At 33.3% G+C, this 13,426-nt stretch overlaps 1 protein-coding gene across 1 annotated transcript in view; it reads right to left on the bottom strand.

The window, feature by feature from the left end:
* Positions 1-13,426, bottom strand: part of DMD (dystrophin) — a 1,667,815-nt gene that overhangs the window by 1,183,081 nt on the left and 471,308 nt on the right. The window contains exons 36-39 of the mRNA XM_040633145.1: positions 8,402-8,524; positions 5,879-6,016; positions 2,981-3,133; positions 1,925-2,107 (exon numbers count right to left, since the gene is read on the bottom strand). Coding sequence (XP_040489079.1) covers positions 1,925-2,107; positions 2,981-3,133; positions 5,879-6,016; positions 8,402-8,524 — 597 coding nt within the window. The remainder of the gene's footprint in view (positions 1-1,924; positions 2,108-2,980; positions 3,134-5,878; positions 6,017-8,401; positions 8,525-13,426) is intronic.

Genomic DNA, 13,426 nt, shown 5'->3' with positions numbered 1-13,426 from the left:
AAACAAATAAATAAATAAATAAATAAATAAATAAATAAATAAATAAAATCTTTAAAAAAACATATTCCCCACTCTAGGCACCTTCTGAATTTTGGTTCTCTCGGATATAAAATCAAGAAGAAACCACTAATGGGGAAAATACATCTTAGCATTTACTATGACTTTTAAAATTTTATACTGGTTTACACGTTTTTGCTTTATTTTACCAATCATCACTATGTTTTACAAATATGTGTTGAGAACCCTTTATGTATAAGGACATAATGACATTTTAAGTGGGTGGTTTGTGGAGATTTTTGACCCTGTGTCCATTTAACTATAAAATGTTAATAACTTACCTTGACCAGGTTGTAAAAAAATATAATCCTGCATATAGGATGTGTCAAGATATGGGGAAAATTGAAATGGAGGAATTAGTTAGTAGTCAGATAAATCAAAGCAAGGGACTTCTCCTTGAGTGATCTATTAAATTCAGTGAAAATATTTTACTTGAATTTTCTTTATGGTTGCCTTAATCTTTCAATTCATTTTGTATCCACAGACACAGGCTTTCTGTTAGTGTAAGCTTCAGTGATTTATGACATATTATGTTCAACATCTAATAGGAAGGATAATAGGCTGAAACGTGCAATCAGCTGGAATTGGACTTCGAATGTAATACAGTCTCAGTATATTATATTACTTCTTCCAAGTTCCCAGAATATTCAGCTGCTATTAAATCTTAGGGTCCTGGATTTCATCAAAAACAGTGTATCCATGGATTTCTCTAATGTTTTGTAAAAAGAAGTAACAATAATATGTAGTATATTTTCCCTTGGTTAATAAGCAGTATTAACAAAATTATATGCTTATAAAATAAAGCTATGCTGTCTAAGGCATATTTTTAAAATATCCCATATTAAATGGAATCAACAATATCACATAAGAAATTCCACAAAGTCTCATCTGAAGGTTGAAACAAATGAAATTGTCATTTACATAGGTCAAAAATGATTGAATATCTGTTGGCTTCATAAGATTCAACCTAACATATTAAGAAATTCTTATTTCCCAGTCTTAACACATTTGTTTTGTGAAAAGCACTATTTTTGCATAATTACATAGCAGTAAACATTCCTCTTCACTTTATGATATCTCAGAATAGGAACAAAAAATGTACTTGTTAGAAAAAATCCTATGGTTTATACCCTATTACAAATAAAGAGCTAAGAAGACCAATCTTATGATTATGAATTGCCTTTTTAAGGAAAAAAACACCAAATACCCATCCAGTTGTTTGAAAGAAGAGTTGTTCCTTTTCCCTTTGGCTTGTAATATTTCAGTGGTCACAATATTTGATATTTTTCAATCCGCTATCAGTTATAAACCATCTTACTAGGCATCCACTTCTAAAAAGCCTTTTAACCCATGAAGTAGCTAAGCCAGATACGAGGACTAAACTACTATTCTTTTACGTCAGCGAGATAAGGTCCTTATTCAAGTTGATATAAGAAGATGTCTCACAAAAGATTTATTATTTACCATGTATACATTAAGAAAGTAAAATTAGCGTGGGATGATCTCAGGAAAGCAATACGTATTTTTGGATTAGACACTGAAATAATGTAAATGTATGATCAATTGACAAATTCACATTGCCAATGTTATGAAAAAAATGATGTGGCAAAACAAATTAAGATGCAGTTTTCATTTCTGGTAAAGGGCCTGTTCCCTATGTGCTGTTAATTTGTTGTGTTTTTAATCTGAAAAACTAATCACTAGTGTTGCAGAAGCCCAAAGTGAGGGGAAACTGCTCACTTTCAGAATGCATATTAGAAGTCTGAAATTGCACCCAGTTGTTGTTGTTGTTTCCATTTGTTAGTAGGCCTCTGGTATTAGAGTAGTAGTTGCAAACACATACGTGGGTTTGCCAATAACAACTCACAATTTGTGCAAAGTTGAGTCTTCGAAACTGAGCAAATTTGCTCTCAATTTCCCGCCAGCGCTTGCTGAGCTGGATCTGAGTTGGCTCCACTGCCATTGCGGCCCCATCCTCAGACAAGCCCTCAGCTTGCCTACGCACTGCATTCAGCTCCTCTTTCTTCTTCTGCAACTCACGATCAATTTCCTATTAAGCAAAACCAATACAGGGCCCAGGGCAGTTAGCTAACCACATCAACCAACCTGCAAGCAGCACATACTTCTCTCAGAAATTTCAAAGGCTGTTGTCATTTTATTGTCATGTTCCGTAATTTACAAATACGGAAGCCATCACTGTCATCTTCACCCAAGAATCCAAATGTTATTTCAGTTATCCTTTGAATGCTCAGTTTTAGATATTCTAATTGAGGAAATATTTAAATTCATCTAACATTTTTCTTTCTTCTCAATTCCTGTGGTGTTTTGGGGGCTGACCGAAATTTGAGTGACTATGCATTATTCCTCAGGGATCATCCACATAGAATATAATTTAGAGGGTAAGTGGTTATTTATTTTCTTTTTAAAGTTTTGAGGAACTCAACAGAGAATGAAGCAAAATAAAAAGTGTAAAATAATAACAGAAAAAAAACATCTTCGGACAATATGCAAATCAATCTATAGAGATTTGACACTGATGTGTGAAGATGCTTTGATGAAATGAATGTGCTAACATGAGAAAGAAGTCGTCCATATAGCGATAAGTCATTTGTTCATCTGGAACAAAGATACACAAAGTCAATTACAATTTTACCAGAAAACATATGACATTTCTTAATTCATTTTACATTGTCTAGAAATAAAACATTTTATTCATTCCACATTACGTCAATTGAAAAAAACACTTAATACAATACATTTACCAAAACAAAACATAATACAAGGAAATGCAGCAAATCAGACAGNAGAGAACACTAAAAGAGGAAACAACATCAACAATTTTAAATACGATCCACAGATGTTAAGGTAAAGAAATTAAACTGTAGCAATAAAATCTAGTATTGACATTCTAAAACAACATTACCTTTATTTTCCTTTCATCTTTGGGTTCAGGTAGGCTGGCTAATTTTTTTTCAATGTCATCCAAGCATTTCAGGAGATCATCAGCCTGCCTCTTGTACTGATACCACTGGTGAGAAATTTCTAGAGCCTTTTTTCTTCTTTGAGACCTCAAATCCTGTTCATGGTGCAGATATTATTAAAATATCAATACATATGTATAGTACACCTCTGGCTGTAGTTATTTACAAATAATGAACCCCTCATCTTCTTGTACAGCTTCACTTAAATTCACACTTAAATGCTAAATATACAAATAGATGATGAAATTGGGTATTTTTGTGGCAGGATCTATTCACACAAAGCTAAGGAAACTGGACAACCCACTTAAAGTATTTTCTCCTGGCATGTTCAAATTTGTTCAGAAATCTTGTCATATTTAATTGACTACATGAGTCAACTAAATTATCGTGTAGTCTATGTGAAATAGTTTAGTATATGAATACACTTGTATTAACCAGACACTTGCACAAATTTAATGAGTTTGTACTTGACTTTTAAAATAAATACAAATTCTAAAATTTTGTATCTTAAGCCCTGGGATCATCAACAAAATTTTAGGTTTACATAGCCAAGCAACTACATTCATGGTTTTAGCAGTCCCTGTAAAAATTTTCATAGGCCGTGAATATTTTGTGATTAGAAACATAAAGTCATCTTAGTTATCATATAAATTGTCTTGAGCTATATATTAGAAGTGTGAAAGATATATATCTGTGAGTGTACATGAAAATGACAACTATTATAAAAATGCTCTTCCTTTTCAGGCTTCCATGGCCAACTTTTTCTTATTATATCAAATCATGTTCCAAATGCAAAATGATGAATTAGTTTAAAAAGAAAGGGAAGTGCACGGTTTGCAATCAACGTGATGAGATAAATAAGGGCAACAGCTTAATAAATCAACAAAGGAGGGAAATTAATCATCTTGCTCCTTACAAGCACACCCAATGTCTTCCCCGATCAATAGAATTTGTTGTAATGCCATTTTATGATAACACAAGGGAATGTAAGAGCTCAGAATACAGCTTTCATTTCTTCAGAACGGTAGTAATTAGGGTTTCATGTACAGATTTAACTGGAGCAAAAGAAAATAATGAATATCAAAGAACTGCTGAAATATTCATTGCTTTGGAAAAGTTCTGACCTTCTTTGAAATATTTCATAAGGACTAGAACTGGAGCCACTTGGCAGGTTAATATAGTTACTGAATTTGGTGGTGTAGATTAGTTTGGCAAGTGGAGTAGATTTTCATAATCGCTTTTAACATTTATTTGCAAGAATGATCTAAATTTCATTCTCCATTTTGTTCAAAATTGAGGATGTAAAATTTACTGCAGTTTACATTTTTAGTTGAATTTCTAAACCTCCTGTGGAGGTAATAAATGCCTGGGATGAGCCAGATGGAATGCTGCTTTTTTCAAAGGTACCAGGATAAAGCCACGTGAATGAGCGCTGAGCCATGTCTTATTCGTGATACAACCCACATCTTTGCCAAGAGAAAGGGCTTGTGGTCATAAAATCTCAAACTCCTTTCATTCCCTAAGCACAAGGTGATCCATAATGTGTAAAGATATTTAGAGACATTATATAGATTTGTATAGAGATATGCCAGATAACCATTAAACACTGCTGTTCAGTAGGACACATATCATCATATGACCACTATCGATGCTTCAGAAAGCCTGGTCACAGTTGGAAGTGTGTGAATTACACAGCTTTCTGATTTTCTGAGCACATTATGGCTTGCTCTTGCACTCCCTCAAGGAAGAGTCCTTTTCTATTTACTATATTTATCAGCAGTTACCTTCAGAACACCTGCTGGCCAATTAGACTTTCCTTGTGGATTCCTTGCAGGCACAATATTGTGTAATTACATTCTCAGCAGTGTTTATTTGGTTGTCTGACTATACGGGGAAAGGTTTTATACTCTTATTTGCATATAGAGAGCAGACTTCATCCACCTACTAGGTGGATCTACCCTCATAGCTACACAGCTCTACAAGAGTGATTTACAATGAAAAGCTTAGCAATTAACAGTATTAGAAAATCAGCCATGCATGCCAATAGGGAATATTGAAAAGCACATTTAAAAAATAAAAGGTTATTTCACAAAATTCTTCACAAGTCCAGTGTCATGTCAAGAGCTTCCTAAATATTATTATAAAAACACCAACACTATTCTGTCCTTCCTGCACACATCCAGATGAGTCACATGGCTGCTTGAGGCTATACGCTACCGCTGCTTAATACGAGAGCGCCAGTTCTTCTTCAAGGACATTAGCTTTGAGGATTCCTATATAAATGAAATTAGACTCTGTAGATGCTTAGTTAGTTGCAAAGAGTGACTCTCTTAAAGGCAAAATGAAGTTAATTGAAAAAAAAATTAAGTAGAATCCCAGGCCTTATTAAACAAATATTAGGTTACAAAATAACTGGACTTACTTTAGATAAAATCAATAAAATATAGGCAGCAGAGAACCCACAAAATATGAACTGGTTTTTCTGGCTGTTAAGCAGGTCTTTTAAGACAAATGTAAAAATAATGTAAAAATAAACTGTACTAGAAAATTAAATGTATAAACACTATGAATAATGCATTGTAATATTTTCCAAGCACTACTCAGAAAAATTTGTCTCATCCAAAAAAAAAAAAAAATCCCAATTTTTTAAAGCAACACATCTTTCAAAATCAAAGACACCACTCAAATATGTTAAATAAAGCGCACACACTGAACAGGAGAAAAAAATGTATTTTCTGGTGACTAAGATTCTTAAGCAGATTTTATTTATGCACAATATAGTTTACCCTACATATGAAAAAAACCACAGGCAAGGTATATTATAATTTTAGCTCTAATACCTTGAGAGCATTATGTTTTGTCTGTAACAGCTGTTGTTTTATCTTTATTTCCTCTCGCTTTCTCTCATCTGTGATTCTTTGTTGTAAGTTGTCTCCTCTTTGTAACAATTCTTTTACAGTACCCTCATTGTCTTCACTCTGATTAAAAACAACAAGTACAGTCTTCATTTTGGTTTTTAAAAAGCTGTACATCGTTAACAAGAGATAATAAAACATGTTATTTAAACACACACAAAAAATCCAATTTAAGACTTTCCAGGAAATTTATTCTAAGATACTGTGCTCATAGTTTTGCTTTTATATGGTTTACTTGAGCTTTGAAAAGAAGCATCTAGGAAGGATGCCAACCAGCATGAAAGGATACACCTGATGAGGGGCATATGTAGGAAGATAGGGTTGAAAGGTACTTCGTCATTTCAGACAAGGCATCAATTGGTGTGAAGCATTCTTCTGGCTTTGATTTGTGGTAGATTTCCAGAAATTAAAGTTTGGGGAAGTTAACTAAACATGTCATCTATGATGTTAACTAACCCATGTAGAAATATGGATGTAGATGTGTGTCAGATGGCAACGATTCTTAACGTTTTAACACACTCACTCCTAAGTGAGCAGATTTTAAATGCACGCTAATTTTTAAAAATTTATGTTAAGTAACCTGTATGTCCAAATATTAGGACAAATATTAGGGCGTTAGTAAAAAACGATGTGTTCAATGGCTGCAAATATTGCAATTAATCTCTAAAAATATGTCATATATGCATGTTGTTTTTAAATAAATGCAATCCAGTAAGTATTAAAATATAGATTAGGAAAATTCCTTGAAAATTCTTTTCAGTATGCATTTAGTTTTTTAAACTCCAAGAGTAATATTTTCATTTATTTTGAAAGAAAAGTATTTGAATAAGTGCCAGTCTAATATAGTAGCATATGTAATCATGTGATTTTTCACTTCTAGTTTTCTATCTTTCTTTCAACTCAGTATATGAAAACGTTCTTTTGAGGAGGTTCACCCTGTAGTGGTACTCAAGGTACTCTGATGAGCTAAGAATAACAAATATTAGACGATTTTTTAAAAGTCACATGCATGTGTATTTGTGTGTAATCATTCATAGTCCTCAAATGCTACCTATCTAAATCTGCAGTGCATATTTAAACTGCTATACACAACTGAAGAATTATTTATTTTTCCAGAGGAATGACATTTTTATCTGAGATTTGTCAATTACTAGTGTAATAAAATAATATAACACAGACATATGTTTTTAATCTGTGAAAGACCTTACTTATTTTAAAAAGTCTTTCCCCTTTAGTCTTTCCTTTGCTGGGGCTGAGGACAAAAAAATAAACAGCAACAAAAAATCCTGCTTCACTTCTTCCCCCACAGCAGGTAAGGGCTAGCCACAGGGCAAAGTTGGTGAACAGCCCAAGGGGTAAACAGTACTCTTTTTCACTTCAGTGCCCTCTGGTTTCTTCTTTGACATGAAGGAGTGGTAGCTGAACCTCAGCTTCTTGGAAAGCCTCTTCTTGGCTTTCTTTCACTGAGCTGAGTTGGCAAGGCTACCAAACTCCATACCCGGGGAGTACTGATTGATTCAGGCAGCTCTAGGAAGTCAGAATTGATACCACTGCGAATTAAGATTGGTGGAAAATAGTTTTCCTATTGCTTCACATGCCTGCTATCTAAAATTCATATATTGCCTTTTAATGTCATTTTAAAGCATTGTCTGAGAAGTTCCTAATATTGATACATGTCTGAGAAATCTCAAGCATGATCTATGTGGAGGTTAAGAATGCCATATTGGTGATGGCTGTGGAAGAGGGACAAGGCAATTGTGACAAGGACGTGGAAGGAGAAGAAAGTCAGTGAAAAGAGGTGTGATGCAGAAATATTCAAGCCAGAGAGAAATGTAAGAGACATTTCAAAATTAATCAGGGTTGAAGGAGAATGTTATGAGTTTGGGAACAGCCCACATGGTTATATTTCTTTACTCCCATGAAATAAGCAGCATGAATTTATACACATTTTAGACATCTACTGTACTATTTAATCACCTTTTTGTGAAAAACACTTTGTGGTAAACTTTGATACATAATTTTTATATTGTGCCTAATAACCCTTCTCTGAAATAAACGTTATAGTACCCAAATCATGACTGACACAAATCATCACCCATCCTTGATGGATGAGTGTCTTATTAAATTTCCAGTCTATTTTCTAATTTAACTCTCCCCCCCCATTACATTTTGTCCTCTGAGTTTGAAAACAGCACAGGTCAAAGCAAAACTGCGGAACTACTTATTAGGAAATGCAAGTGCTCCTATGTGACCATACCACAGTAAGTTGTCATTCATAATAAACGTTCAACAAGAATACTTTGCATTTGTAATAAATCATTAGAATCACAAAATGTGCAAGGTATGCACTGAGAATTTAGTTGGAGACTTGAGTTATCTAATTTCTTTCCAAATATTTATTTCATTTCTACTCCTAGTTCATTCACACTTTTATCACAACCAATTTACCATATCTTTATTGAAGTCTTCCTCTTTCAGATTCACCCCCTGCTGAATTTCAGCCTCCAGTGGTTCAAGCAATTTTTGTATATCTGAGTTAAACTGCTCCAATTCCTTCAAAGGAATGGAGGCCTAAAAAAAAAGATAGTGCTAATTTAAATCAAAATTACTTTTTATTAGAAACATAAACCGAAAAAATTACATTTGTTCAACCTCCTGTTGCTAAAATAATGACATGCATTATGTTTCCATATTATATTTTATGAAAGCTTTGAAATACAACTGGGAAAGTACCTGAGGATGCAAATAAAGACAAACACTTAACATCATCAGAGCTGAACATACATGCAAGATAATGCAATTCGTCATTCTCTTTTTTCGACAAAAGTCCATTTCCATATATTTGATTGAGATAATTGTTAATATTCTAAAGTTGAATTTGATATTACTTAAAATATTCTGATATAAATACCATTTGTATAAATACGTCTTATCAGAAATTGCCTCATTCATCAAGTAACAGTAACCTCAGGTAGAAAAGCAAAATTGTCTCCTTACCCTCAGAAAAACTACGTGGAAATCTACTCCAATATTTTAAATGACATTTTTAGCATGGAAAATTTGACAGGCACGCTCTCATAAGACAAACAAAGCCATGAGCTTGCCTTAGGAATACTTTCTTTGGTAGCACAAAAAAATTCAAATGAATGAACCCAGGATATTTCACATAAAAAATCTGAATATATGTTTTCCAACCTTACAAACATCACAGTTTCTTTGATTTTGAAATTCATAATGACGATAGTCTCAAAAAACTTTAACACCCCTTTTTCCTGAAGAAACCACCTGAAGAGGAGTGATGATTAAAAAATACATTGGAAATCAAATATATATTCAAAAGAGTAGGCAAGATTTAATTATCAAAGTTCGAACAGTTAATAAAATAAATATGCTATTGATCTTTACCCTGTATTCAATTTCTTTGCATTAAAACACTAAAAAATATTTTATACCTGATAGCTTCTGAAAACTCATAGATGACATATAGAAATCTTAATTTTCTTACAGAGCTAAACATTTGCCCATTTGGAAAACCAATTAAGTAATGACCCCCTGTGTCTTATGCCAGGATGACAGCATGCATCAAGACTGGTCCCCACCTACTGTTCCCCATCACATTCCCAGTCAGTCTTACTCTTTCTTTATTAAACGGCATCTCCTAGAGGACAATAAAGATAAGTTGTTCAAGGAAAAACCAAGTATCTACTCATGAAGAAGTGAACAAAATGCTATTCACGAGAACGTGATTCGCACACACAACACGAATAAACACTTATCTGTTAGGCACTTACACACACCAGAAAGGATTTATGGGCTCTTTTTAAAAAGTGACTTATTTTCAGTATTATTTTTAAATCCTAATTAACACTTGCAACTTGAAATGTCATAGTTGGTTCTAGAACCAGTACAGAATGGTATTATTGTAAATATGCTTCAGGGATGTTTCTACTGCTGTATTATAAACATACTTCTACACTCTCAAAACATATTGATCAAAGTATTATAAAAGCAAAAAGATGAACTTTTTGAATCATAACTAAACAATATTAATTTGATACTATTTTGTGTTATTGAATTGTTCATGTTTGCTAATAATTAGAGCAACTGCATTGTTCTACATAATTATGTGAAAATACAATGATAGGTATTTTTAAAATAACTTCTACTGAGTGCTTGGGTATCAAAATAACATGGGTCCATTTGCAGGCACATTTATCTATTTTACTTTACACATGCTCCCTCTCTAGCTCACCCTCTCTCCCCATAATCAAATACAGAGAGTAGTTTCAATGGCTCAGAACTTGGCCCTCCATGCATCTTTCTCGATACTCCTTGCCTAATGCATTGTATTATCTTTCCAAATATAACTATAACTTTCACAGTATCTCCCAGATATTCAACTTTAACTGAATTTTGAATTCAATATAGACTCTCCGATAGCCAGCTGATTTCTCACATGTCTAGAAACGAGCTTACTATCTTTCCCCTCAAGCTGGTTACAATACCAACCTCCCTAGTTCTATAAATAGAAGACCTTTTTTCTCAGTCATCCAGGCTTAAAACGCAAGTCATTTTTCAACACTTCACCCTAATATCTAATTAAATCAAATCATTGAGAATTCATTCACCATGATCTACTTGCTTTCTATTCCCAGAGATACCATCTCTTCTAGTCCTTACACAGGAGTTAAGGCAATGATCTCCTTCTCACATGACCATTTCCATCCTGTGCACTGTGATCAGGTCAATATGTTCCAAAAACATGGCTTTCATTAAGGTATTTCTCTATTCAAGAAGTACAAGTAGAATGAAGTCTAAATTCCAGCATGATAGTCAAGGCTTCCCCTAATATTGCCCCAAGGACCTTTCTAGCCTTATTTAAGTCCTCTTAATATCAACCGTTCTTATAGGGATATTGGTGAACTCTGGGTACTACCCCACTTCTTGGTCCTTAGAATGTTTTTTTAATGTTCTGGTGAAAAGCCTAAGCTCCTGTATGAGAATGCCAAGATTGAATCTGGGCTCCACCATTTAGTAGCTGGGGGACCTTGGACAAGTTACGTGTCCTCCTTGAGCTCCAGTTTATTTGTAAAATGAAGATTAAGAAGGATATATACCTCATAGGGCCGTTATGAGGATCAAATATAGTTAGAATGTTGTCTGAGATACAATAAATGCTCAATCAATATGGGTTATTATTTTCTTCCCAAATCCTATCTATCCATATGACATATGATAAATGCTCGGCAAGTATTGACTATTATTGTCTCCTCTCAAAATCGTACCCATCCATTGACTCCATTAAAAGATCTTCTTTCGAAAACACATAGTTTATGAAAGATGAATACTTGTTGATAGAGCATTTCCATTTTACGAAGGTAACTGACAAAATCATTAAATTCCAGTGGTGAGCATGGAGAAACTGAGACTCAGTTTGGTAACACTGTATCATTCTGAACAACAAAACTTGTTGCTTAATTAATCTGTATCAATGCAGAGGGTAGTTTCAAAAAGGATGCCAAAAGGCTCTGTATCTGTTCTGCTCTGTGCAGTATTTTCATCAGGAATTGTTTGGAGACACAAAAATCATGCAAAAAACATGCAATGAGATGGATGAGTTCCATGAACACCCCATTGAGATAAGGGATTTGTCGGTCTTGTTAAACCTGGAGTCATTCCTAGTACGTAGCAGGCAGTCATAAATGAATATTGCCTGACAAACTAAGTAAACGAATGACTAATCATGGGGTAGTAGAATAAACATTTCAAGGAGCTCTTCAATGGTCTAGAATTTTAAATAACCCAATTTCTGTTGTATAAAATCGAAAAGACCTGATTGGCCAAATGATAGTAACAATGATACCACAAAGTACAAAAACAATATAAGCAGATACAAATAGCTTTTAGGAAATACTAGTACAAAAATGATTTACTAATTAATCAAGCAAGATAATGCAAACTTAGATTTTATTAGTATAATACATAGGGTCCGGATTTCCTGATCAAAGATTACCCTGCATTTGTTAAAAAGCCCATTATACAGGTTAGGGATTTGAATTATTCTGTGTGGTTCCAAAGTGAGTAACTTGAATCAATGGGTAAAAATTACCTGGAGCCTGAATTTTAGCTTAATACAGGAACAACTGATTAGGGCCATAAATGTTTTTTTTTTTTCTTTTTCTTTTAAAAAGCACTAATTTTAAAGTAGTGAGTTTCCCATTGCTGAAAATATACAAGCAGAGGTAGGTTGGTGATGTATTAGGGTATATATTAGAAATCAGGCACTTTTCACATGAACACTTTAAAATTTTATCAACTTACAGTAAATTCTCTCTTCTGAATTCAAAGGGTGTTTGTACATAGCAATGCAGCTAAATAGAAATATAATGCAAGTCATATATGTAATTTTAAATGTTCTAGATACTAAAAAGTAAAAAGAAATGAATGAAATTAATTATAATAATATATTTTATTTACCTAATTTCCCAAAATATCATATAAGCCTATAATTGATATAAAATTAAGAAGATATTTTACATTCACTTTCTCATATTAAGACTTCAAAAACCACTATGTATTTCACACTTCCAACTTCTTTTTCCAATTTGGAGTAGCTACATTTCAAATGCTCAATAGCCATATGTGTTCATGGCTACCTTTTTAGACAGTACAGGTCAGTAGTAATTATTATAACTAAGACTTTGAAAAGAACAAATAGCTCCTTATTAGTTTGAAATATATCACAAGAGTAATATCTTACTAATGAGAGTCAAGATGCTGATGTTTTAGTTAGTAAATTTTAGTGGATCTAGACAATTCTTATAATGTCCATCTCATTTGCTTGCATTCAGATATGTTCTCTGAGAGGAATTTTCCAGAAGCCTTCAGGGGATAAGAAAACTTATGGGAATGGGTTCCACATGTTCTATCAGTAAGTCTCTATTCCTCATTTAACGTGTACAGTACCCTACACTGTACTTCAGTATCTCTCACATATTTGAATATAATGTTATTTCACTTTTGATGGTTTATTCTTTGTCTCATCAGATTTTTTAATTCCTGAAGTTCAGAATATATCTCAGGTACTCTATTTTCCATAGCAAATATAACTCCTTTTTTTTGTGTAGAAAAGGTACTTACTATACCAACTACTAGTTTTAGAACATCCAATATATTAATTGAATTAACCAGTGACCAGTCTTCTAACCAAAATAACCAGAAGTACTCTACCCAATGATTTTGGCTATACTATTGGCCCGATCAGACCAGCCATTTGACATTCATGTGATTAATACTCTTTGTTCAGATACAAGAAGTTGGGAAAATTTAAATGCTTCCTTAAGAGTTCACTGGTTTACCATTAGTCATAACAATCCTGCTACAGAAGGCACTTCTCTGACAAATTATTTTTATGTATCATTCCTTGGTCTTTGTTGTCTTTGTAATTTAGAATTATTATAAAAGTTTATCAAA

This window comes from Ursus maritimus (assembly GCF_017311325.1).
Source record: "Ursus maritimus isolate PB19 chromosome X unlocalized genomic scaffold, ASM1731132v1 scaffold_X1, whole genome shotgun sequence".
NCBI lineage: Eukaryota > Metazoa > Chordata > Mammalia > Carnivora > Ursidae > Ursus > Ursus maritimus.
The sequence above is the reverse complement of the archived record's forward strand: the minus strand, read 5'-3'. Positions and strand labels throughout refer to the sequence as shown.